The sequence below is a fragment of the Falco biarmicus genome, chromosome 9 (assembly GCF_023638135.1).
Source record: "Falco biarmicus isolate bFalBia1 chromosome 9, bFalBia1.pri, whole genome shotgun sequence".
Lineage (NCBI taxonomy): Eukaryota > Metazoa > Chordata > Aves > Falconiformes > Falconidae > Falco > Falco biarmicus.
This window is the reverse complement of record NC_079296.1, coordinates 8,501,989-8,527,684: the sequence shown is the minus strand read 5'-3', so window position 1 is coordinate 8,527,684 and position 25,696 is coordinate 8,501,989. Positions and strand designations below refer to the sequence as shown.

The 25,696-nt window shown below is 43.6% G+C and overlaps 1 protein-coding gene across 12 annotated transcripts in view; it reads left to right on the top strand.

Moving 5' to 3' along the window:
• The window catches only part of EXD3 (exonuclease 3'-5' domain containing 3), a 290,826-nt gene that overhangs the window by 116,219 nt on the left and 148,911 nt on the right, over positions 1-25,696 (top strand). For 11 of the 12 annotated variants that reach the window (XM_056351779.1, XM_056351776.1, XM_056351769.1 and 8 more), the window contains 3 exons: positions 1,866-1,939; positions 4,763-4,801; positions 22,444-22,610. In XM_056351779.1, coding sequence (XP_056207754.1) covers positions 1,866-1,939; positions 4,763-4,801; positions 22,444-22,610 — 280 coding nt within the window. The remainder of the gene's footprint in view (positions 1-1,865; positions 1,940-4,762; positions 4,802-22,443; positions 22,611-25,696) is intronic. The other variant, XM_056351780.1, reaches the window with a different exon arrangement.

Sequence of the window (25,696 nt, the reverse complement as noted above, 5' to 3'; positions counted from 1 at the left end):
TTAACTTTGTTCTTGTGATTGAGATCAATAAAAGCTTCTGATTTAGCAGTTAAGTCGCTTACTTCCAATTTTTCCATTGCCAGCTCCTCTTAACTCCTTTTCCCCTTATAAATTATTTTCACATGAAATCTAACGTGCCAGTTCTCTGAGTTTAATGAAGTTCATTTTTTTGTTTTTATTTTGCTGTTCTTCCTTTTCTTAAAGCCTTGAACTCCTCAGTTCATTGTCTCTATTACCAAGTTACCTTTCATCCCTGCATTTTCAATTAGTCCTTTGTTTATTGTAATAAATTAGAAAACTAGATTCAAACTCAGTTTCTTTGCTCCATCAGAATAGAAATTGTTCCAGTCCATCTGTGTTCCTCTGTCCTACTTTCCGCACAGATAGCTGGGCACTTAAAATCCCTCAGTTCTGTCAAGTCTTGTGCTTGGGATATTTCCTGTAGAAGCTCAAGGAAAAAAATGTTCAGTGGATCTTCTTGATGACCTACAGCAGTCATGTTGTGTTTCTTTCTGAAGTGCTTTGAAATCTTTAAGTCAGGTGGTGACATTATTGATTTTTATGTTGATTTTATCTTCTTAAAGAGTGTTGCTTTCCATGAGCCGGTGATCTTTTCCCACAGATATTGGGATAATATCTGGAGGAAAGATCACCATATTTATTGGGATAATATCCTGTGTGATAATTACAGCAATTTCCACAGAACCTTTGAGGGCAATGATATGTTGTCACGCTGTGGAAGATTAACTTAAAAATAACAGCTTCAAACATTTCTATTTGAGATGGAAATGTTCAAGTTATGAAGCGATGCTTCAAGAGACTTTGAGAAGCTGCAAGTAACCAGTGGTACATCCATTCATATCCCTCTGATTCCAGGGTCTGGTATTCAGAGGTCTTTCTTCCTTCTCTCAGTTTTTAATGCTCAGGCGTGCCATGTGTGGGCTAAACTCTGAGGCCCTTTGAGTCAGTAACGCTAATTTCTCCTGGTGTACACTGATTCAAGGGAGGCTGCAGAGAATTTTCACTTTACTGTTTTCTGTTGCCATTTCTGGTTGCTGGTCCTGCTCCTTCTGGCTACCGGTGAGATGGTTTTAGCCACTGAAACCCCAGTGAAGGCTTTGGTTAAATCTTTCCCTGTATACACATACCAGTATCTAGCAAGAACTGACAGATACGTATGCTAATCCCAGGTAATGTATTTTATCTTCTGCATTTATCTCTCTTTGCAGTGGATTTCAAAACAAAGTGCTATGTGAAGATCTTGTTTTTTGCAGTTGTAATGAGGCATATCTAATGAAGATGACAGTAATAAAAATAATAACAACTGTTGCTTGCTAGCTCAGCAAAACAATAGTCACCTCCCTCTTTGTGTGGATATGGATTCTCTTTCATGGATATATATTTTATCGGATAAACTTTAGCCACAAGTTTACATCCTGAGTAACATGTTCAAAACTGCTTCAATGAATTAACAGCACAGGTTCCAATTAAATCAAAACCAATGCAGCCTCTCGAGACTAGAGGTGGTGCCTGTATGAGGATGCTACCTAATTAAACGTATGAAGTCATTCACTGTGAAGCATATGGAACCAGCAAGTGGATCTTATCATTCAAGGGTGTAGAACCAGAGATATCAGAACCGAGAATTAGCATTGTTAATCGTGGTTGAAAGTGTAAATAACAGTTTATAGTTTAGATAAGCTGACAATGTGTGTGTCTGTCCGTCATTGTTCCAAGTGTGACAGCATCCTGCCTTCCACATGCCGAGTTTGAAATTAGGGAAGGAAAAATGTAATGTCTAGACAGTAAAACTTCAAGTAAGCTCAGCTATGTTGTATACTTAAATGTCTTTTTCCTTCTTTTAGCTGTCTGCCCTAATGTAATAAATCAGCGGCACTTGAGAACTCTGAATTACCTCTTTTACAAGAGATTTGTTGAGGTATGTTTCTGTATTGTGTGGCATGGGTGTGAATGAGGCTTTTCGTTTATTTTGCATTTTGAATAACATAGTTGATATGATTGAAATGTATTGGTAGTACATGAGCAAGTTTTTGTTGTGATTAATATTGTATAGAAATGCATTGGGTTTGCCATTGGACCTGTTTTTTCTGTGAGTGAATAGTTTGTGTGTCCATTCGTATTCTAATGGCTGGGTATCATGATTGCTCAGAGCTGGATGCTTGTTCACCTCTGCACCCTTAGCAGTGTTGTGAGACACATGTAGGTAGGTCAGGGTATGTTCTCCATATGTTCAGTTTCAGCTGTCTCAAATAAGCAGGAGCATACTGGCTAAAGGCTGTTTCTGGAGGCTTGTATGTTGTTTGTTGGTTTTGGGGTTTTTTAAGAACACCAGATTCTAGGCATTCTGTATTGCTGGGTTCTTTGTAGGCACTTTGCTGTGGGACTTGTGGCCTGGCTGGTGATAGGCATGGCCCAAACCTGCCACAGAAGGTTTTTTGAGCTAACAGGCTTGTTGCTGCTGAGCAAAATGGTAGTACTCTCAGCCCCTGAACTACTCTTTGACTCTTTGAACTAACTTTACTTTTGTTCAGCCTCCAGATTCTCTTTCTGAATGCAGTGATGTTTGTCCTGGCACTGAGGGCTTGTAGAAATAAGATGATGCCATTAATTATTTCCAAGGAGCAGGTTTCTAGGAGGCAGCCTGGAGGTTGACTGTCTGCAGAATTAGTTGACTATGGTTTCTCCTCACCTGTCATGACTGCGCTGAGCCAAGTCACTGCACTTTGGGTGCTCTTGAGCACACTGCATTGGGGAGCACATTTCTCTTGTTAACAGGGAGTTCTGGTGCTTCTCTTCATGGTCTGGCATTCGTCTTTATCCTGTGCCTGGAGACAGGCTACCAGCTGAGATTAAGTGTTTGTTCTGCCTGTTCTGGAAAAAACAGAAACAGCTTGCACTTGTTGTATCCAGGTGTGACTGTGAAGGGCAACAATTGCACTGACTGGACTGTGAAGGACAAGGAGCACAGGAGACTGAATATTGTAGCAATTCCATTTCTTGAATTTTGGACTATCAAGCTGCATTTGCTAAACTGGAGGGGTGTTTCAACTTCAGTTTGTAGAAGACTTTCTCCTTGTAGACACAAGAGGCTTTTTAACAGAGTTTTGATAGAGGCCAGAAGGTTCTTCAGGTGTTCTTATAGTACTATTGATCCAGTCTTCAGAGAGCCAGTTTTCAGGAAATGAGACACCTTCCCCAGAAGTGTCCATTCTTTTGTTCAGAAGAGGATGCATTTGATGTTCTGACAGAAGGCAGATGCCTGTGTTTTTTCTGATCCCCCATCCCCCAGTAGTTTGAACTCAGAGATGGGGTTGAGTGGTGGTGATCTGTTGACACCATTCTGGCACAGCCAGTTTCGCTTCCAAGACCTCCTGATCCATCAGTGAAGACTGGTCTGTCTTCGCTGCCTTCCAGAGCCACTGACAGAAGACCTGGGGAGGACTGAGCATTTCAACATCCTGCATCTGAAAGCTTTAGTGTTGGATGACATCATTCTAGAGAGCATGGTTATCCGCAGTGCAAGAGTAGAAAGCATTTATCCAGGTGTATTTATTTAGCAGAGTAGAATGGATTCTTGTTCTGGTGTTCTGCTCTCTCTGGCCTTCCATTTCCTTTGTTTTGGAGTATTTGCTTGATTTAAAGTATCCAAGCTGGCCAGTTACTTCCATTAAGGTACATTTGGCAGCTGTTTCTGGACACAGTCCCTTCTTCTGAGAGCTCTTCAGTGTTCTCTGTTTACCATTCTCAGCTGTGTATGAGGTCTGGTTAAATGGCTCCTTTATCTCACTAGTATTTAAATTACATGCTTGTATATCTCAAAGATGTTTTCTTTGAGGCTCTTACTCCTGTTTGCTTTTGTACCTTTCCATAAAAGTGGCACTAGTAATCATTGTTACCTCTGCCAGAAGTGGGGGTGAGGCTCAGCCCTCGGTGGCTGATCAGTCTCATGCAGCCTGTGTTCTTGGCAGAGTGGAGAGTAGGTCCCATCCTGAGTTTCTCCCCAAGGTTGGCTCTGAACTGCATTGGAATGGGGATATTAACTTATCAGTTTCCTTTCCCAGACCTCATGATTCCAGAGCATTTTTTGTGACTTGGCTGTTGAGAAAAGTTTATATTTTTATATTCTGAAGGCTCAGCCTTGCAGAAGATCCCTGAGATCACTTTCTTTACTGGAGCCTATGGGGATGGCTCTCCACGGGGCTAGCTGTTGAGGTGAACAGCCTATGGACATAGTGCAAACCTGAGGTGACGGCAGCAGCGATGATCCATGCATTCCACCATACCATGGCCTGTTTCAGCTTTGCTCAGAATGTCTCTGTCATTGCAAGAGCACCTTGTGAGCTTTGAGGCATTCAGAAGTGCTGCTGCACTTTGCAGAGTGTGCTGTTAAGGAGATTAGTTTTCGGCATTTCTGCAAATGAGCCCAGAACCAGCTCCAGGTAATAAGAAGAGTTTGGGCTACTGCTGGGTAAGCGCTGGCCGTTGCCTGTCTACTTTGATTGCATGTTTGGTTTTTTTTTTTTTGTCTTATGTGCTGTAGTGTAACAGTTGTCCGAGTAACGTGTTTTTCTGCCATGCCCGGGCTGGTGACATATGAGAAGCAGAGGTTTCCCTGTGCTCCAGATTGCATTCCTCAATCACAGTTGATGCCAGTGTGTAAGACGGTGTGTTAAATTTCAGCTTGCTGTGTGTAGCATTCTCCCTTTTCTAAGATGGCTCAGAAGTGATTTTGTCTTTACAGAAAACCATGACTCAGGAGAATTGGATAGATCACGTTCAGGTGAGTATGGATTTCCTTCTCCCGTTTTCTCAGGGTTATTTGCTTGGAGATTATTTTAAGATGTTCATAAAATCCAGCTCTGGATATTGTAGTCCTACTATTATGATTTTTGTACTTTCTCGTAACTTCATATAACAAAATTGTACATGCAGGGAAGAGCAAGGAAGAAAATTTATATTTTATTTCCTGTTACATCTTTAAAAATGCTCTAGTTTAGATGGAGCCTTTAGAGAAGATTATGGACTACATTCTTTTACTTCTGTGCACTTATTTGTAATTGAATGTTACAAGTATTTCTGTTGATTCATTATAAGGAGGGCAGAAAGGAGTTCACTTCAGGCAGCAAGGTGTGTTGAGTAAAATGGGACAAAATTTAGATTCCCTCTGCATGCTTCACTGATCATTTTCAACAGATTTATCAGGTGACTGCTAGATACGGTGACTTGTGCTGGAGGACACAAGTAATTTTAATAACACAGGAAGAAGAGTAGTAGGTGGTTTTTTTTCTTGGTGTATAAACAGGAGAGTTCAGGCAACTGTGTTTTGGCCTGATACTACAAGAAATACATATGTGACAATGATATATCAAGATATTGCATGGTGACAGACCATTAGTGATTATTTATGTGTCTGTGATGTCCCTGCAGAATTGTAACCTCATAATGAGTGTTGGCTCCTTTTCTGTAACTCCTCTCAGTTTTAATTCTGCAGCCATTAAGCATTTCTGACCATCGGCTAGAGCTTGCCTTTGAAAATTCATTTGAATGGTCATTGTGGGCCTCTGAGTGATAACAGGCCAGTCTGATGACTAATGATCTCATGTGTTTGAGATCTTAGGCACTGTCTGTACACACCAGCAAGATGACTGAAATTTAAACACGAGATACTTCTCTCTTTCATGGGTCAGAAGGAAACAGAACAAAAGGCGTGAGGATCTATTTTTTAAGACAGAGTTCATTGATAAAATGCTCAGCAGTGCTTGTGGCAACTGTTAAACCTACTAAGTGTTTTCAGTGGTGAATATTCAACTTCTGTGTTTAGTTTATCATATCCATGTGAGAGGCCAGACTCTGTGAGGAAAGGAAGGGGTCTTGCCTCTTGATCTCGGTGATCTTATCCAGCGAAAGAACTTTTCAGGGTTCCCTTTGATTCTCAGAAGCTTGAAGGGCTACACAGGAGCTGGTGATTTGCTGGATCAAGACCTGAGATGGGATTAGCCATGAAACTGTAGCAGACATCTTCGTCATGGCTTCGGGATGTACTTTGGTGTATACCGAGAAGAGGTGTCTGTTGAAGGTGGATAGTGGGGAAAACCTCCCAGTTAACATACACGATTGCATATTGTGTCAATCACTTGCTGAGACAGGAGGCCTGGAAATAGATGTTCTCTGAAAAGGGCTTGTTTGGTGCCTGGTACGACAGGTCTCTAGAGAACTACACAGAGCTCAGCTGCTCGATGGACTATGGCAGAAGGTTGTCTTTGCTTTCCCAAAGTATTCCAAACTTTGTATTTGCTGTGTGCTGCCAGCTTATATATTTCTGACAACTATGTAATTATCACATGAGCAGTGCTTAAACTTGCCTGTTATCAGTCCTGACTCTCAGTGCTATCAGAGATTACTGTCTCTGGCATCACTTTAAAGCAGTCAGAATCAGTACCAATGCATCTGGAGGAAACCGAATTAATTGCATGTGCAGGTAGGCTTCTGCTTCACGCTGCTGGCAGCACAGCTGCACTGAACAAAAGACAAGTTACGAAGGAGGAATCTCTGAGCAAGTGTTGATTTTTCAGTGCAAAAACTAAAGTTGACTGGGACTTCATTGTTTTTTAAAGATTGAGCTTTACATGAGGGAAAGGTTCAACTTTCCACTCAGAGCTTCACCTAGGACCTGACATGTTTTGACCAAAGAAATCCATTAGGCTTCTGGTGGAGCTGAAGAGTTGTTGTTTGTGTTGTATGTCCCATTCATATGTTTATTTTAGGCTCACAGTCAATTTGTATCTCCCAAGCTCTGCCTGGCAATGCAGTATTAAAGACACATTGCACTGGGTAGGAGGCAGAGGACGGGAGGCAGTGTAACCTCGGGGCCACCTGGGGAACCGGGAACCAAAACTCCCAAAAGACATCACAATGGCAAACTCTCAGTCAGAATTTTTGGATAATTTTTTTTCAATTTTAAGTCCAAATAGGTTGAAAGTCTTCATGGGTTTAAAGCCCATTTTTGTTTAATTCTGTGCTGCAGCTGTAACAAAAGACTTAAATTATATAGATTATATAGATGTCAAGAGCCCTGGTGGAAGTGGCATCTCTCCTTATTCAGTGGTGCTGGCCATGTCACATTAGGTACGGCGGGCGATAGACGTTTCTGGGCTGATATTCCTTTTTGTCCTCCCTGAGCAGTAGAGTACAGAATTTTCCTGTTCCTGCCCTGTGAGATGAATTGAAGGTGTGATCCTGACTGCTCCTACAAAAGGCAGAAATTTGATAATTAATTGTGGGGCCAACAGAACCTGTTTCCAGCCCCGTAGCAAACTGGTTTTGCCCCCTTCGCCTGCCAGCACCCGAGCTGCTGATCTGCTGTCCAGGCTGTGGCTGTGCAGGTAGGGATGGCAGCCGTAGGTAGGCAGAGGAGGCAGGAGGGAAAGCAAAGGGATCAAAATGTCTTCATACCCTAGGGAAACTGCCCTCATCACAACTGCCTGTTGGCAAGCCTGGTTAGCCCAAGAATAAGCTACCGTTTTATATCCTCTTCTCCAAGCAGTGATACCTGGAGGGCAGAGGGAGGGGAAGAGTACTCTTCTTGCACAGTGCCAGCTGCATTGCTATTCATTAGCTTGCCTAACTGATTCTGAGCTGCATGGAAACACAGAGGAGAGTGCTTGTCTTCACAAGCAGCGGGGAAGGTGTGTAGGATGTTGATGGTAGATAGGCAGGAAAAAAAGAGGTGGGGCGTGAGCCAATTGTCTGCTTTGCTATGTGCCCTTCTGCTTCCATTTTTGCATGCTTCATATTTTTCATAGCTTTAATCAGTTGCATAAAGACGGTAGAATTGGGTAGAGCAACCACAGAACAGCCGAGACATGACGCTGATCAGATGTGTTCAGGGAGGGTCGTCCTGCCAATGACTGCAGAGAGCACTTGGCCAGCAGCAAGAGGGGCTTATTGAATGCTGCTGTTTCCCTGGAAATTTTGCAGGACAAAATTACTTTAAGACTAGAAAGCATAGAAGGCATTTTTCAATCATCTGCCAAGCTTTCAAAAAGTGAACACACATAGAACAATAACATCTATGAGGAGCATAGTAGGGAAGCAACTCTGATTGCAGATGTCACCTTTGCCAGTGTTGTAGATGTCAGATAGTATCTGACATACTTGCATGAGGTTGGCAATATGACATGGGACCTACCAGGGAGCACTCCCTTCTCAGGTGGCAACTGGAGCCTGAGGACATCTCACATAGGACTAGACATCTGCGTTTTCATGACCTGAAATTCTCCTGGTTTAACAGAGGGCTCAGGAATAAGAGTGTCTGGTATGTTGCTGTACTGCTTTTAGTGTGCAGTGTTCTCACTGATGTTTTGGGGGTGATCTTGCAATTGCATTCTTTTAGACTCAGCTTGGTTGATTAGTGCCAAAGCACCCGTTTTGTGTGGAGTCACCCACACCCCTTCAGGTCTGGTCCATTCTCTCTGCAGGGAGAGCTGCCTGGGATGCTCTGAGGCCCTGATGCCACCCACAGGAGACAGTCTCAGCTTGACGAGGAAAGGCTGGCGTACTTGTGCAGGGAAAATGCCAGGATATTATGGGTATTTCTGCACAGTTAAAGCCCAGAAGGTACTGGCTCGATGATTCTAATGTCCAGAGTATTTTTGTAGGGAACAGTTTGACTGCAGCAGAGCTAACCAGTTGGTACAGCTTAAAATGTTATCTCGGGGTATTTCGGTCCAAGAAGTATATGTGTGTTTATTTGGACTTCCTGCTATGAAATTCCTTCTCCCATGGAGCAGAACAAGGTGACGGTTCACAGCAGCATAGCTTTTTGTTTGGGGCAATAACTAGAATCGGTGTGGGGCAGGGTTAAAAATCAATTTGTTTATTTAGAACTGTCAGTGTTAATAATCACCTGCTTTGCAAGGTGTCTGGGACAATGAAGTGGTAGAAATAGTCCTTTCACTTTTACTGACCTTGAGCCAAAGGGCTTTTTGTTTCTAAATCAAAAAACTTTCTGCGCTAGTGTTAGCACAGGGAAAACTGTCCCTTGGTTTCTCAAATGTAAAAATCTGAAACTCCTTCCAAAACTAATGCTCGGGAAAAGCGCTGGTAGTTGAAAAGATGTTACTTGCACTTGGAGCACTGATGGGGAGCTGTGGCTCATCCACCAGTCCTTTTTCCAGCCAGCAGCTGGAACCACTCTATCCTTCATTTTGTCGTGTGTGACTTGAGAGAAGGGTACCAGGACACTACACCTAGAAAAGTGGCCCTTACTATTTTTTCAAGCCCCTGTTTTGCAGCAAATCGGTCTGCTCTGGTCTTGCCTGAGAATGAAGCAGATGAGCCAGCTGTTCACCATGTTCAGTGCTGAGGGAAGGCTGCAGCTAATCTCTCCTTCTCCAGCTGTGACAATGAGATAACTTACTTATTTTAAAATTTCTGACCATGAAAATCAAACGCTATGCCAGCTCATTCTCTGGGTGACCGGGGTGAGATGCTAGTAATTCGTAGCAAATGTATAACCCCAGCTCCACTAATATTCTAGGGTTGATGTGCTATTTTGCAGGTAATATATTCAGAAATCTGACCAAACAGAAGGCTTAAAAGCAAAGTGCCCTCCTTTACATGCAATATATTTGAAAAACGTTGATAATTCCTGTCCTTAGTAGGTGTAAATTATCTTACACTACAGCAAGGAGTTGATGTAATCTTATTTATTTAACCAATTAATTTTTAATTGGCAAACATCCTCAATGACTGATGCCAAGATCCTAATGCACTCTTTTTGTACAGGACCATTTTGACCTCAATTAAAATGTAACTACCTCTGGAATAAAAAGTAATTGCTGTTATGCTCAAGGAGGTTATTTTTAAGGGGATTTTAAAAGGCAGAATGCAATTATTTTTTTAAAGTTTTTGTGGCCAGAACACCTGGCCAGTAATCCTGCTCTGGGGAATCTTTAGTAACGACAAGAGGGCAAAAAGGCCACTTTGCAAATACCCACATCTAGTGTCTTTCCCGAGGACTCCTGAGTTTAGGCAAACTTAAATTGACTCAAGATTGTTTTGAGTACAGCAACATCGCTATAGTGTAAGGAACTTAATATCTGTAGGGAATTAAGCAATCTGTGCAATGCAAATGGGAATGATATTCAGGAGGTGATTAATAAATGACATGTCTTTCGGTATAAGTCTGTGTGTCAAATTATCTTTCACTCTGTGTTTGAGTGAATGTTTATTCAGGGATATAATGGATTTCATCACTCAGATGTCAAATCTAGACTGGCTGTTTTCCTGGAAGGTAGAAACCAAAACTAGTTTAACCAGCCGTTGCGTGGAGTCCCTTGCTAGTATTTATGGCCTCTTTTTTAGCAGGAAATTAGAACCAGTGGGTGATTGTTTTTGTTCCTTCTGGCCTTAAAAGTGTCAGGGAGGTATCATCAGCTGAAATAAATTTTCATGGTTCTTCTAGTGTTGCTGCAACAGGGTGCTTGAGCTGAGGAGCTGTCCCACTTGAGCCCAGGTAGCTCTGAGTATAGGTGTGTATATAAATATGCAGGAGCTACTCCTTGTCTTTATTTTGCCTGCAGTTTGCCTGTTAATTTATCTGCAAAAGAATTGCACTTGTCTTTCCACAACTTTAAGCAGCTTCCTAACAGCTGCCTTTTAAAGAAAAGTTCGTTGGGTTTTTTTCTTTTCCATTTCCCTTTTCCAAAATAGATGGTATTTAAACCTGGACCAGTGACAGGTTTAAGATCTGGTATCTGTCTTGTGAAGCCAGAATTGAGGGAATTGCTTTATATCAGCTGAGAACTGGCAGTCTTTCTTCCCCCAGCGTCCACTTGTTGCTCCCATTGCTCCTTTCATTCCTCTTCCTGCATTTTGTCCCCTATTCAGGGACTGACCAGAAACTCAATGGTTCTGGGTTTGTTTTGGCAATCCCTCTGCTTTTGCCCCATGCCTTTTTCTTTAGATTTACTATTCTTGTTGGAGGTCTCTGGGGAGAATGTACAGCCACAGTGTGATGTAAAAGCATATTGTACCTATGGGAACATTAAACCATGGAAAAACTGGATAGTAAAAGTAGCAGGCAAAGTATAGGTTTCCTTCTATTTTTCAGTTAAGTTTGTAAACGGTGTCATATATTTATTGATAGCTGAAATAACATCGGAGTTGCAAAGCAGAAGGACTTACTGATAGGGCTGATGCAGAAAACAGGCACATCTGTGACTGTCTCAGGAAAAGCATAACATAATTCTTCAGTTACGTTCTGCTTTCTGGATAGAGAGCAGTAAAATATGCATCTGTGCTAATGAAGTTAGCACTGTTGGTCTAAGAGAAATGGGAACTTCTCATTTAACAAACCCACAGCTGTTGTGGGAGAAATACATGGGAAAAGCCAAACATGCAGTGTGTTTCATGCCTTACTAGCTAAAGAAAAGTCTATCAAAGGATGATTTATGCAATTAAATGTAAATACTTCCATGTACCTCCTGCATAGCTTAGAGAGGATTATTTTCTGTAAGATCTGGAGGACTCGTGTGCCTAATGATAATTATGGTAGTTTTATTTATAACAAATCCAGCCATTTATAGGTAAATAAATTGTGGTTAAGCACAAACATACTAATGAATTCTGGTGGAATTTTACAGTAGGTACAAAGAAGCTAAGAAAAATTGCCGCTGTTTTCCCATACTATGTGAAGAATGTCTAAAGCATTTTAAAAAAACAGCCAAGAATTTCTCTGGGGTGATGGAAGATGTGTTTGCTCAATAACTTTGGAAAATCAGCTCACGTTTACTGAAGTGTGGATCTACAGAGCCAAGCTCTGGGGATTCAGCAGGAGTTTGTGGGAGCTGCGTGTCTGTCTTCTGCTTCAGTGAGGTATTGGCAAGTAATTCCTTTGAAAGCTCAGGACCTCACTTTTAAAAGCTGTAGCCAAATAGGCTTTATGTGCAGACATATTAAGTACTGGAGAGCGAAAAAAGGAAACTGGAGAGAACACACTGGGAAAAAAAAAATCTACTTTAAATTGTTTTGGTATGTTAGAGATGCTTTCTGACCTTAAACCCGCTGCAACCAGACAGGGCTAGCTGCTGCTAAGCAGTATAATTACATTTCTGTCACTAGCATGTATTCATTCAAAAGCACAACTTAATCAGAAAGAGATTTGGTATGGTATAAAAAAGAGGCTAATTGGCTTATGGCTGTAGGTTGAGAGGTCAGTATTAGATTAAAGAGTTAAGAGCATCAGCAAGCCGTTAGACTCAACTGATGTGCCCTGGTGGTGTGTTTAATTCAGCCAAACAGGAGAAACACCCTAGGAGTAGGAAACAATATAGGAAGGACTGTCATCCAAAACCTTATAGAAACATGTGGAACATGCAAGGTCCTTAAAAGCTACATCAGGAGTCTAATGTAATAGTTTCCAGGATACCTGTTACTGACTCCAGACTGCATCAGCTGTAGGATTGTATACCACAAAGTAAAAATGGGGACAGGATCACTGAAAACAAGCCAATCCTTGTGTTCCTTTTGCTCCAAGACAAAGGGAACCCTATCAAGAGCACTGACGTTGGCCTCTCCAGCAAAAACAGGGAAAGGCAAAGAGGAGGATGGGACATGGAGCTTTCCTGCTTCCTGTGTTAACACAAGAGAGGATGGATTCACTCATTTTTTTGAAAAAAATGAGAGCTCTGCACGTATTCTGTTTGCAAGTGGGAGACAACTCTTATTGGCAGCTCTCGGCACGAGGTGCTCTTGCCCTGTGGTAGTTTCTACGTGCTTGGGGATGTGCAGATCTAGAAGGCTACATTTGCCCAGTTTTACTAAAGTCTTAAGCTTTGTTGTACATATTCACACATATGCACAGATCCACTCTTGCGTTCTTATCCAGCCAGCAGTAAAACTATCCGGTCATTCAATAATCATTCCAGATTATTTGAAAACGCTGTAATCAATTGGTACCTGTCTGAGTGCTTCTTCAGACAGATATTGGATTCTAAAGGCCTGTGCAAATCAGCTGCCTTGCACAAAGATAGTCAGGCTATTTGCAATTGATAGTTTGGCTGTATTATACTTTTAGGCGAGATTAGTTCACCAGTTCCCTGCCAAGAAGAGAACCACATAAACAGAGGATTGTTTAGAAACAAAAAAAAAGTTCCTCTTGTCAGAGAAGTCATGTAAATGGGAAGAAACAGGAAACTAATCTTCCCTTGTTCGCTCTGAAAGAATGCATATCTCTGAGGAATGTTGTAATTATGGATTTAGGAAATCAGTCCAATTCGTTAGGGTGTGAATTTCAGAGTTCATTCAGTCAACCCTCTCAAGCATTTCTCCTTCAGAACAAAAAACGCCAGGAGTTTAAATGTACCGAAAGAGATTAAAGGAGAGAAAAATCTACTGCCAAGCTCTGCTTTTGGTAAAGATCCTGTGAAGATATGTATTATTGCTTTGGCTATGAGCCAGATGAGGTTTGTGCACGGTAAAATAGAAATAAGTGGTAACCCATGTTTTTCCTGTGGGCATCTATTTTTCATAGACTAATGATGGGAAGAGTTAGTGCTCCTGAACAAGTGTTTCCATCATCAAGATTTCTGCTTATTCACTTTGAAGACTTTGCTAAATAGAAAAATGTCCCCTGCTGGGAATGCCACGTTAGCATGTTCTTAGAGAGAAAAGAACCTAAAACCAAGTTCCTAACTATTCTGAAGCAAGCCTGGGCTGGAATAGATCCATAAGCAGCGTGAAGCCAGGGAGAGTGCTAAGTATGCATACGAGGCACAGTGAGGCTCAGGAAGAGGAATGAGATATAGCCCATGGTGAGCGTTGGTGGGGAGTTCCAGCATGGCCTGGAGAAGGGCTTTCAAAGGCTGGTCATGAGCTCCCATAAACCTGCTTAGACATGAAGCAGCAGAAAGAAGAGATCTAAGATGCCTGATGTCAGTGAAGCTTAGGGCCGAGTTTAAAAGAAAGCAAAGAAATTAGCTTGCTGCTCCTGTTCTTTGGCAGTGAACACAGGAGATTTTAAGTTAATTCCACTTCAGAGCTTTCAGGCCTTTTAATTAAGGTAGTGATACAGGTGAGAACCTGGAGCTCTTTGATGACCAATTTTTCATGCAGCTATTTCCACAAGAAAAGTGCTGAGGGGACTGAGTGGAATTGCCATACATCAGGAGTATGTGCGAGCAGAGTAACAATGCATCTTAGTATAGGAAGACCCCTGTGGAAAGCTGTTAAAATAATCTGGAGCCAGAACCAAGTAACAGGAGATTTCTGCTTTGTTGCTCAGCATCGTAACTTGGAATGTGACCTAAGCAGGGAGAATGGAGCAGGGAGAGAACAAGAGAGAGGTTTCTTCTGCGCATCCTTCCTCCTGAAAAGTCTGCACTGGCTGTGTGGAGCTGACACAGGCTGGACCCAAGCAGTAAATCCTCCTGCCCTGCCGGGGAATAAATGTCTTTTTAGAAAGGAAGATGGAGTTTATGAATTCTCATTATCTATGTGACTGGGTATGGGAACATTCAATTGAGTGATTGGTTGGGTTAATTGGTATACTGGTTTAGCTCATTAGAGTTAATATTAGGGCCATCCAAAATGAATGGGAAGGTGACATGGTGGCTTCAGCTCTTGTACCTCCTGACAAACTGATGGAGTGTAGTCCTGTGAGTTCATTTAAGAGCAGCAAGTGGAGGCACAGTGACAGTGGGTTCATTCCTGCAGGCTCTTCCTCTTTACACATCTGCAGCTCTCGCAGTCCTGTAGTGAAGCAGCGCTTTAGCTCTCTTGTTCCTGTCCCCGCAATGGTGTCAGGCTCTGGCAGCATGCGGCTGTCACTGCAGTCCCTTGCTGTGCTTTTGTAGCTGGAGTGGAGTTCCTGCAGGCAGATCTTGTAGTACAAGTGGATGGCGTACACTTCTGCTAAGTTGGATTTTGGAATAATCATGTCTGATAGTAATCTTTCAGGCAGCCTCATAGCTTAGCAGAAAGTCATATTTACTTCATATGGGCTTCCATGCTTCAAGTTACAAACTAAAATAGAGTATGTAGTGGTGTAGGGGTTTTTGTAGAAGTTTTGTGAAGTATTGTGAAGGTGCTTGGCAATTGTATAAACCTTAGGCTGGAGAGACCAGAGAAATTATGTTGGGTCATGTAAGGACCAGGCTCAGCAAACCTCGGTAGCAGGGCAGGTCACCTAATGTGCAGTGTATGATGGGAGCCCTCACTTTCTTAAACGGGAGAGCACACTTTGCCATTTGCCGCAGTGATACTTTGTTCTTGTGTGTGTGTGTGACATAATGACAAAAGGCAGATAGATAAATGCTACTTCAAAATAAACTGGAAAGATAAGGGTTGCCAGTTTGTCTTCAATGCACTGTGTTATTGGACTTAGACAAAGCATCTACTGTGGTAAGTAATATACCACTTTGTGCTCTGAAAGAGTTTGGCCAATTTCCTCATCCTCATTCATCTTCAGTCTTGCCAAGTGCTGGAATGCTCCCAGAAAATATCTCCAGTCTGCCATCGTGGGACCAAGAGGTATGAGAAATCTGGAAGCATATCAAAACTGTGTGGCTTATGTATTCAGAACAAGTCCTTGGTCCTTCGCTGGTCCCTGGGATGAATAATATCCAGCAACTCTGGGACCAGGATCAGGTTAGAATTCAAAAGATGAAGCTGCTGCGATTGTGAGGAAGGGATTTCAGGGAGAAGCACAGGCCCTCAGGACAGACTTCACACTGAAGCGAAGGAAAAAGAAATTATATCTTGAAAAGAAAGTTAGGGTAAAGTTATCTTAGTCTCTTTGTTAAGGAATTGTATTTTGGGGTTTTTTATGGATGGCATAAAAATTATTTCTCCAAACAAAGGCTGTTTTAATAGGGTTAGCCTGACTCTGTAGCTCATTAAAGACATACATCTGTTACATTCTCTGAACATGTAGTGGAGGGGAGAACAAGAATTGCAGGTGAATGCACCGTGATTTTGTGTATCAGCATGCCTGGAGTTGTTGTGGGATGTAGTTGAGTAAAATTAGTTAATTGTGGGTTCAAATAAAAATAAAATTTCTGATCGTCCCACTGGGAAATTCCCCAAAGCGTAAGGCTACACCTACACTGCTAAACAAGACCATGAACTCATCTGTGACCCCAAAGACAAGTGGCGCTGGCTGCCTTCTCTCCTGCGAGATTTGTCTGAAATCCGCAGTGGTAGGAGCTGAGGGGCAGGGTCCCTTCACCAATGCTGTGCTGCAGGCCCAGCAGCAGCGGCTAATCAGGCAGTAAAAGCCAATTTTTCAGGACAGCATTTAAGTGGCTGCATTTGTATGCTGGTGGGTAAGGTGATTCGGCATGGGTGCTGCCCTCTCTGCTAAATCCTCCCTTGGCCTGAAGCGTCTGGGGGTTGTGATTCTGACAGTTCGCTTGGGCAGTTAGCAGCAATGTTGTAGAGTTACACCTTCTCTGTTAAACCTCCATTTCTGTCTGGGCTTGTGCCTTCTCAAGAAACATTGATATCTGTGTTCTGGTCAGCTACTGAAGTGAAATCTGGTAACGATCGTGTGAGATTCACTGAAGTAAAATGTTGTGTGCAGAGCCTTTCATCTCTGGAGTGGGAAGTGTCATGTGCCCTGTGAAGTGGAGCCATTGCCAGCAGACACTTTATCTGTTTTGTGGCTCTGTGCATTGGGTGAAGGTTGTATGAAGGATGTCCGATGCGTGTTTAAAAAAAGTCTTAGCCTCTTGCTTAATATTTTTTGAAAATACTCCCTTTAGATCTGACTTTGAAAGCAGAGTTCGTTCTTTACCTCTGCTGTATACCTTCTCTCATCTGTGGCAGTACAGGCAGATTTTGGAGACATGATGACTTCATCTGGTGAAGATGAATGACTTCCCTCAGGGACTGCCTGACAGAAATTTGGAGGGAATCCCAATGCACGAAATGTATTTGGATCTCTGTGTAGTATTGTTGAGCATGATCAGGACCATCCTGTATTCTGGGTAGATGAGATCTTGGGTGTTCTTCGCCCGGGAGGTACTTGGAACTTGAAAGCAGCAGTTGCTGCAAGAAGCCGCCTGTCTGTATGGAGACGAGTCTCAGTGCTGGAGAATGCATGGCAGTGCTAATCGCAGAATCGGAGGCTGATTTCAGTTTGAAGGAGCTTGTGGAGGTCTCTTCTCTGCCCTCCTGCTCAAAGCAGGGCCAACTTAAGCAAGGTGTTTCAGGGCCCTGCCCGGTTCCACAGCCCCTCTGGACCGGTTGCAGTGTTAGCCACTCTCACTGTCACCTTTTGTTTCCATTTAGGCCTGGCTGGAATTTCTGGAAGGCTCTGACTCCATCTTCTTTATGATCTCCCATGATAAAACCAAAGAGAGTAATTATATTCCCTCATATCCCCCATCTTGTCTTTCCCTAGGGTGAACAAGCTCAGCCCCCTCAGACTCACTTTCTACATCAAGTGCTCCAACCCGCTAACCATCTCAGTGGCTCTTTACTGAAATCTCTCCTATTTTTCAGCATCTCTTTTACAATGGGGTGCCAAAACTAGGCACTGTGTCCAGATGTGGTCTCACAAGTGCAGAACAGAGGGGAGTTAATCACTTCTGTCAACCTGCTGGCTAAAACGCAGCTGGCTTTGCAGGCAGATGGGTGAATTTTAACAGACTATTTACATGTTGTTTTCTTCTGGCTGCCATTTGGTAGTGGAGTCTGGACTTCGGAATGAGAAATAGCGTTGGCAAGATGGTGTGTGCTGCAGAGAGAAAAATGGAGCCAGATGCATCTTGTCACACAACATTGTCCTAGCTGCTCATCAGAAACTAGCAGCTTCATTCAGGTTGCCCAGGAACAATAAGCTCCTTATGAGGAGCCCCAGTACAGCGTCAAGTTGGCTTTAAGAGTTGCCTGTGCCTTGATCTGTTCAAATGATATCGTAAGTTAGACTCTTCTGAATTGCCTTTTGGAAGAGTTGATTGCATCTGACGACTGGGAAGCTGAATCTCCTGATTCACAAAGCTGAAGCTAGGTAGTGTGAACATGCTCCAGGGAGCCACATTGCCAAAGCTTTGTTGAAAGAGAGAAGAAAGACCACTTCCCTGCCATTGATGTGGTAATGGCCTCCAGAACACTGAAGTGTGGCTCTGTCAATGACGCACTGATTGCTATCTGAAAGTCAGTCTTCTGGAATATGAATGGAGGCTATTTTGTTCTTCTTCAGTTCATAAATTAGTGCATCTGAGTAGCCAGTGCCTGTGAGTGAGAGAACAGCTCCAGTGGTGAGAAAGCACAGCTTTCTCATGCTTCTGCCTTTGTGCATTCGCCATGGGTGAGTGGCCTGCTGCTTTCATAAGAAACCCTGGTCAGAAGTGAGTCTGGGTAAAGTTGGCATCCTTTATGCCATCTGTGCAGGATATCCTGAAGCCAGGATCACCCTTCTCTCACAGAACAGGCTGTGACCCTGGTCTGAGCTAGCACGGAGGGTCCCAGCTCTAATCTCATGCATAAAGGACTTACCTTCAGCGCCATACTAATGATGACATACTACTGCAGCATCTCACCATATAGTAGAAATGGTGGTACCTTCAAAACGGGAATCTCGAGCACAATTGAAATAAAGTAACGATGAAACTTAAGCCAGTAGGAATTCTTTGTTCCAAGGAATGTTCCAGGGAATCTTTGAACAAAAGCGTCTGCACTGTACCTACAGCACCACAGTGAATTTAGAAATGTGGTTGGTGTTCCTCGCTGCTTACAGTGGTGTTGTCCTTTCAAAGTTCAGGTTTCTTTTTCCCTTTTTAAAGTTGCTGGCTTTAAAATATTCTACTTGACATTTTCTCTATACTAACAGGAGTTTTTTTGTTGATTCTGGAAGCACTTGAAAACAGGGAAATTGGCCAAGACATTCAAAAGTTAAATTAAAATCTGACTCTGCAAATAGCCACTGTCACTGGTGTGAATAACTTCTCTCTCCAGTAAAAGATAATGAGGGAAAGGAGAGAATTTATCAGACACAAATGCAACACATACAGATGAAGTAACCTAGGGTTGTCTAGGGTGACTTCAACGGAAGGTATTGGGTGTTTGGATCCAAAATTATTGATAACAATGGAGGAATTGCTGATGTTATGGGTTAAGATCAGGACATTCCTAAGCTTGCCCTGCACTGGTTATTGTGAGCTTTGTAAAACATTCGGCTGGGTAGGAACAGGATTTACGGGTAGGTAATCTACAGTAGTCATTTTGGAAAGCTTTAATCATAGGTTATTGATGGTGTCAGGAGTTTTTGTGTGCACCTATGGATTAAAGAATGCATGATATGTCTAGAATTCAGAGAGGGATGTAAACAAGCCCCATAGTATATATAATCTTTTCCTACTTTTGAAGGTCTTGCTAATGTTGATCAGAACAACTGTGCCAGTTTCCTCTTGAAAAGCGTTCATTTACTGAAAACTAAATACATGAAATGTCATCTCTAGTGAAACATTTGTCTATGCATCTGTGCCCACATCTTCTGGGGCCAAAGTTTCCACATTCTTGCTTCTTGCAAAGCTGTTGCGGTGGAAGCCTTTCCCCTTTATAGCAATGTTGGGGTTTTTTTCAGTAAAAAATAAACAAAGCTATTTTCTGTCAGAATGCAAGATGTAATATCTCTGGAGAGATTAACCTTCTTTCCATAGTTGTTTTTGTGGTTGAAAGACTAAATCTGTTATCATTATAAGAAAAAAAATAAATCTGCACCTCATTATTTCCAGAAATAAAGCTGACATAATAAGATTTATTAAGAATTGACTGGGTGAACTGAAGAGAGATCCAACCCCAAAGACTTTGTGTTCTAGAAAAAAGGCAAAAAGACAATAGGATGGACACAGGGGAAGCTAGAAGAGGGAATTGCTGTGTGATGTTAATAAGAAAATATGTTCTTTTTGGGAAGGACTCTTAGAATTGGCTTGGCAAACGCAGCAGGAGGAGTTACTCAAACCCTCTTCACATGTTAGGTGCTTGGCTGAGCTCAGTTGCATGAGGCAGAGAATGGAGAGCTGCACAAAGTATCAGGAATGGCATGGCCGGGAGATGTAGAGGGCAAGAAGTGTTAACATGATAGCTTGTCCTTGCCTGCTCTGCCCCTTCCCTCAGCTCCCTCTCCTGCTTCTCCCCGTAACTGAGCCCCCAGTTAGCTGTTGGACGCCTGTCCCGCTGACACTGGCTCCTGGCTGTGCCACCAACCTCTTAGAAGCCGTAGTAAAAATATTCCTCCACATACGCCTGAGAAGAAATGTGGTCTGGCATTTGGCAAGGTCACAGGGGTGCAGACTTAGTGCTGAGGCAGCGGTTTTTATGAGCAGGCTGGCTTCTCCTGTGCGCTACCTGGGATGCCAGATTTCTCTGTGGCTTTTTGCCTTTTCTTCCAAACCTCTACCCCCTCCTGCACCTCTATGGGCTGGGTCACTTTTTTTTTTTTTTTTTTTTTTTCCTTTTTTTTTGCTTTCTTTTTTCCTTCCCTTTTAGCTTGGGGCCATCAACAGGTTTGTTTCCTGATCTCTGTGCAGGGTGTCTGCTTTGAAGACAACTTCTCACCTTTTAGTTACCGAAGGAATGCGAGGAATGAGGCCCCATGGCCCCAGTACCACCCAGCCGGGCTGTGTTTGTACACGCAGTGGGGAAGAGCAAGGTGCCTGCAGTCCCTGGGAGCAGGCTCCAGCGCTGCTGGGTGGGCACTGGAGGAGAGAGGTAGGGCAGTGGCATGTGCGGAGGGCAAGGATGGACTTTTAAGTGTATATCTCAGCATTTCCCTATGCTGAAAAATACTTGCTGCTAGTGCCAGCAGAATATAGCCATCACCTACAGATCCTGATCCACCGTATAGAGTTTCAACTTGTTTTAGCAATTAAGTTTTCTTGACAACATTAACTTCTAAGGCAGATCCATGGGTAAATCAGTGTGGCAAGAGGAGGGAGCTGCTGTGCTGTTCTGGCTGCAGCGGCTGTGGGATATTTGCAAGCGCAGGTGGGTTGGCAAGAGGGTTATTCCCACCCCCATGTCGCTGTCGTGACTGTCGGTGTCACTGTGTTTGTATTTCCTCTTACGGCTGTGTCCGCCAAGAGGGTGAACAAGACAAAAGAGCTTTGGTGAATCCAGCTGTTGCAACAGGGACTATTATGGGCCCTCTTTGTCGGCCCTGCCCCTTGCCGATAGCCGCGCTCTCTCACGCCAGGGTGGGCAGAGTGCCATGCTCCAGCCACCCTGGCTCACAGCTAAGTGTTTGGGCCTAAACCACAGGCAGCCAGAGTTTGTTCTTGTGCCCGTGGGCTCTGCAGTGGGCTTCTGCCAAAAAACAGCTGGGCATGGGGAATGTCCTAAACTGCCCTCCCTGCTTGCAGGTGCCTGTAACGCAGGCTCCTGCAGCAATGCTGGAGATCATTGTGTTTGTCTGTATGGCTGAAGCCATAACCCAGTGGTCCACAGAGGCCTTGAACAGATGCAAAGGGAGGAATTTCTTGCACCGAACCCTAATTCTTCACAGCTGGCGTGACTTCTCCGGGTTCCTCTTATGATCAGTGGGGATCAAGTGAGACTTTCAGAGCACATTTCACACAACGTATTTCCAGTGCGGGGCGACACCGCTCACACCCTGGACCCCATCCACCATGCTGGCTGCACAGGGTGTCTGTCCACCATGCGCTGCTGCATGTTGCTGGAGGAGGGACCTGGTAGCCCTGTTTCCACAGGGGCATATGGGCTGTAGGCATATGAGTGAGCCTTATCCTTGCTGTGAACACCAAAGTCTGTCGCTCAGGAAAGCTTTGCTGATGTGTCTTACCTGTAACCCGTGTGTGACTGGCAGTCCTAATTTCCCATGCAAATACTGCCAAGGCTGGAGGAGATCTTATGCTGGTGACTTACCTGGAGAGAGACTAAGCCATCCCATTGCCTCTTCCAGGATTTTAAGTCACAGCATCACTTCAGTGCTATGTACAGGCACAAAATGGGATTAAAACAATCCAAACTCCTACTACTTCCACAATTACCTGCCTGACAAGCCCAAAAAACTTTACTGTCTGGTCAGTCACTGGTTCTGATTTTGCTTAATATAATCAGTATCTGAGCAAATAATGTGCTAGTCAGTCAGGCTAAATGGTACTGGTTTACCCTGGTTTCTCTGTGCTATACCTACAAACTGGTATTCCCTAAACGAATAGCTGTGCTGTCAAGGGGATCCAAGTACCCTGATGAGCTCTCAGGTAAAGTGTGGGCTTCTCTTGTCAGAGGAGTGCAGCCCTCACTGAGTTTGAACAAAATCACTCCTTCAGTGGGGGGATTCTTGTTCCTCTGCAGTTGTCCAGGACCCCTGGAGGATGCTGTCTCCTGAGAGGGAGTAGAAACACCCTGATGGAAATTGCACTGACAGACTTCCTTCACCCTTGATTCCTGTTTCAGAGCACAGTTGGAGAGAATCGATGGCTTCAAGGGCACCTGATACAGTTGCTAATCAGTCACTGTGACTTGAACACAGCAGCAAGGTGGGCGCAACACTGCAGTTTGCCCAAGGAGCTGCTGCCTTGTGGAGTGGCTGATGAGCTTCAAAAGCTTCAAATCCAAGAGAGGTAAATAGTCTGTTTCGTGCCTTTTCAATGTAGATTACTTATCATACAAGGACTACATATTTGCTTAAAATAATCTACCCTAATGCTTCCTTGGGGAGATAATTTTGCAAAAAGTTCCTCCATTTACTCAGATCACATCTTGGCCATGCACATGCTGCATTTGCTTTTCATAAGCCTGGAAATGTCTGTGAAAGGTATGTTTTAAACTCATTTCTGAGTACTTAGAAGCTGAGTGAGATTGCTTCATGCTGCAGAGGGGTCTTCAGACTCCCTTTGCCAGATCAACAGCACAAATGGAATGATGTGGATAGGATCTGAATATACATCTAGTTTACTGAGTTGATTACATGTATGTCAAAGTTTTCTATATACTCTGCATCCCCCACTGTACTGTAGTCTGGTTTAATGCCTTTTAGGAGACTTATGACTAAGAAAGTAATTGTAAAGTTCCTCAAATTTTTCTAATTATGTTTATTTTCTTCCTCCTTTGACAGCTCATAAGCCATTTTTCATCCCAGTCTGTAATTTTTGCGTCATCCAAAGCTTTCAGAAGTAATGGGAATTTTTGACATTTGGGGTCAGATCCCATAAGAGTCACATTAATTGAATTTAGGATAAAACCAGACTCCAGCACAAATTCACCAAGTGAGCTTAAGAAACCATTAGCCCCCTAATCACTCTCTGTCCCCTTTAATTCCTCTAATGCAATCCCAGTAACACAGTGCTGTGCTTCCTCTCTTGCTTTGGGACCCCCCATCTTGTACACAGTAGATTAGCCTACAGTAGCCACAGTTCCTCCCCCAACGGGAGCTTCATCCTGTTGTGTGAGACCTGAAACAAGAACACAAAGGCAGAGGTACAAAAACACAACTGAAAAATCCTTATATTAAGAAGGGTTCTTACAACTCCTTGGTTTCAAGTGCACAGAACTGTGCAAACACCCCAGTCAAGGATCTCTGTGAACCTGCTGGTGTAGGAGGAGCAGATGGGAAGGGTGGAGGGGAGAGGATGGCCAGGTTCCATGCAGTGTGTAGAAAAAGCTGCGTGAAGTTGAGAAGAGGCTCAAAACCTCGGAGGGCACATACAGCCACCTAAACCGTTAGGAGCTGTCTGATCCTCACAGCAAGCTAGATCTGGACAAGTACCAGAGCTCTGTCGTTCTGGTTCTGGGTATTCTGTGCTGTGTCTCTTCAAGAAAATGCCCCAAGATCATCCTCTTCATGCAGCAGTATCTCAGGCAGTTGTTCATTTATGCTGTATGGAGTTAAGAAAAGTTGTATTTGAAAAAATTACTCAATGGAAATGATTTGCTGAGCCTCGGTAATTCACTTTTATACTCACGTGAGTGATGGTGTATCTGCCATACTTCAGTGACTCTGTCCACAGGATGTTTGAGTTATTCAGAGATAGCCGTGTTTGGCACTTTTTTGTAAACCTTTTTTTTTTTTTTTTTTCCCAGCAGAAAGGCCTGCACATAGGCAGGCAACTGCAAGTCTTGAGGAACTGCAGTTTGCAGATGATACTGCAGGAGGGTCCTGTTAGGATCTCACCCAGGACTGCCCAGGAGGTCTGGAACGGGGCTGGGTGAGCTCTGGCTGGCAGTCCCAGCAGCACAGCCGGTAGCCTCTGTGTCCACGGGTGTTCATGAGCCAAACTCCTGCAAGGCTGCGGGCTACCACAGTCCTTGGGCTCAGAGTAATTACGAAGTCACCTTGCTGGCCTGCTACAATCAAGCACTATTTTCTCCGCTCATTCATGTGCAGGAATTCATCTAATTGGATTCTGTGCACAGAAGAGGACTTATCCCTGAATGTGCAATGCAAATGCAGGAGAGCTGTCTGGGCTGTGTGGTTGGAGCACAGCATAGCTCAGAGCCTTGCTGTCATTCCAGGAGCAATCTCCTGTTTCCAGGTAGAGTCAAGGCTTTTGTCAAAAACAGAAGAGAAGAAGCAGTGATAATTTTGAGGTTCCTCAGGACTCCTCCATTGTTGCACACATCAGTCACCGTATTCCAAGGTGTTGGTCTTGACTGGACTTGGCACCACTTGCCTGATGTGTCTCTCTCACCCTCACTGGTGAGATGTGTTGGGGTTTTTTTTAGCATGGAGATTGGTGTTTCTAGATCAGAAGCCAGGTGAGATTAGAGGAAAGTTTGTGGGAAAATCCTGACCACTCCTGAGAGGTAAATATTTACAACTTTGTGCAAGCTGATAGCCCGTATCTTCAGCATCCTGCAAACATAGCCCTTGAAGCCTGTAACGTGAGGGAGTAACTTCCTATATAGAGCTGAACTTCTCAGTGTATATGATGGAAATCTGAATCTGATTTGAAATGAGCAGTGTCCAGGAGGAGCTGATGATGGGAGGAATAAAACCAGCAGAAAGTTGATGATCACAGCTCCCTGGGTAGGAAGCTGGACACTTTCAGTGCCGTGCTGTTGGTGTGAGAAGCAGAGGCAGGGTCTCTCTTGGCATGGCCATTGCACGAGCCTGCATGCCCATGCTCACCTGCTGCCTTGCGTGGTTTGGGGCTTCCTCCTGTTACTGCAGAATGTGCAGTGGTATGGAGATGGTTTGGGTGCTCCCTTTTACCTTATGTTCTTAGTGCAGCATTTCCCTGCTGGTGTCGTATGTCAGAATTCTGAACTCCAGCTAACAGTTAGGATCTGTCAGTGGCTGCCTGGTTAATGCTGACACCTCGCTAGGGGTTAAGGAGACCATTTTAAGAAGACCAAGCCTGAGACTGAGCAAGGTTATTTGCTCTAACAGGTTTATCGTCAGGTTTGCCATCTTCAACATTTACAGCAAATTTCCATCTCCTGGAAGAGATGTTTTTGTAAAAACTACAGCTTTCATAACTAAAAATCATTTGAATTACGTAGGAGGTGAATGAGAGCACAGTGTATTATTTTTTACTGCTGATGATTTGAGGAGGGTCTTACCAGATGGTTTTGAACAGTTTGTGTGCTGAGCTTCATGGGTCTGATCTTTCTGCTTGTGAAGATCTGCACTGGTTCATCCTCAAGCCCCATGTAACCTCAGGAAGTATGACACAGATGTAATCACCCTCGAAACACTCTGCAAAGG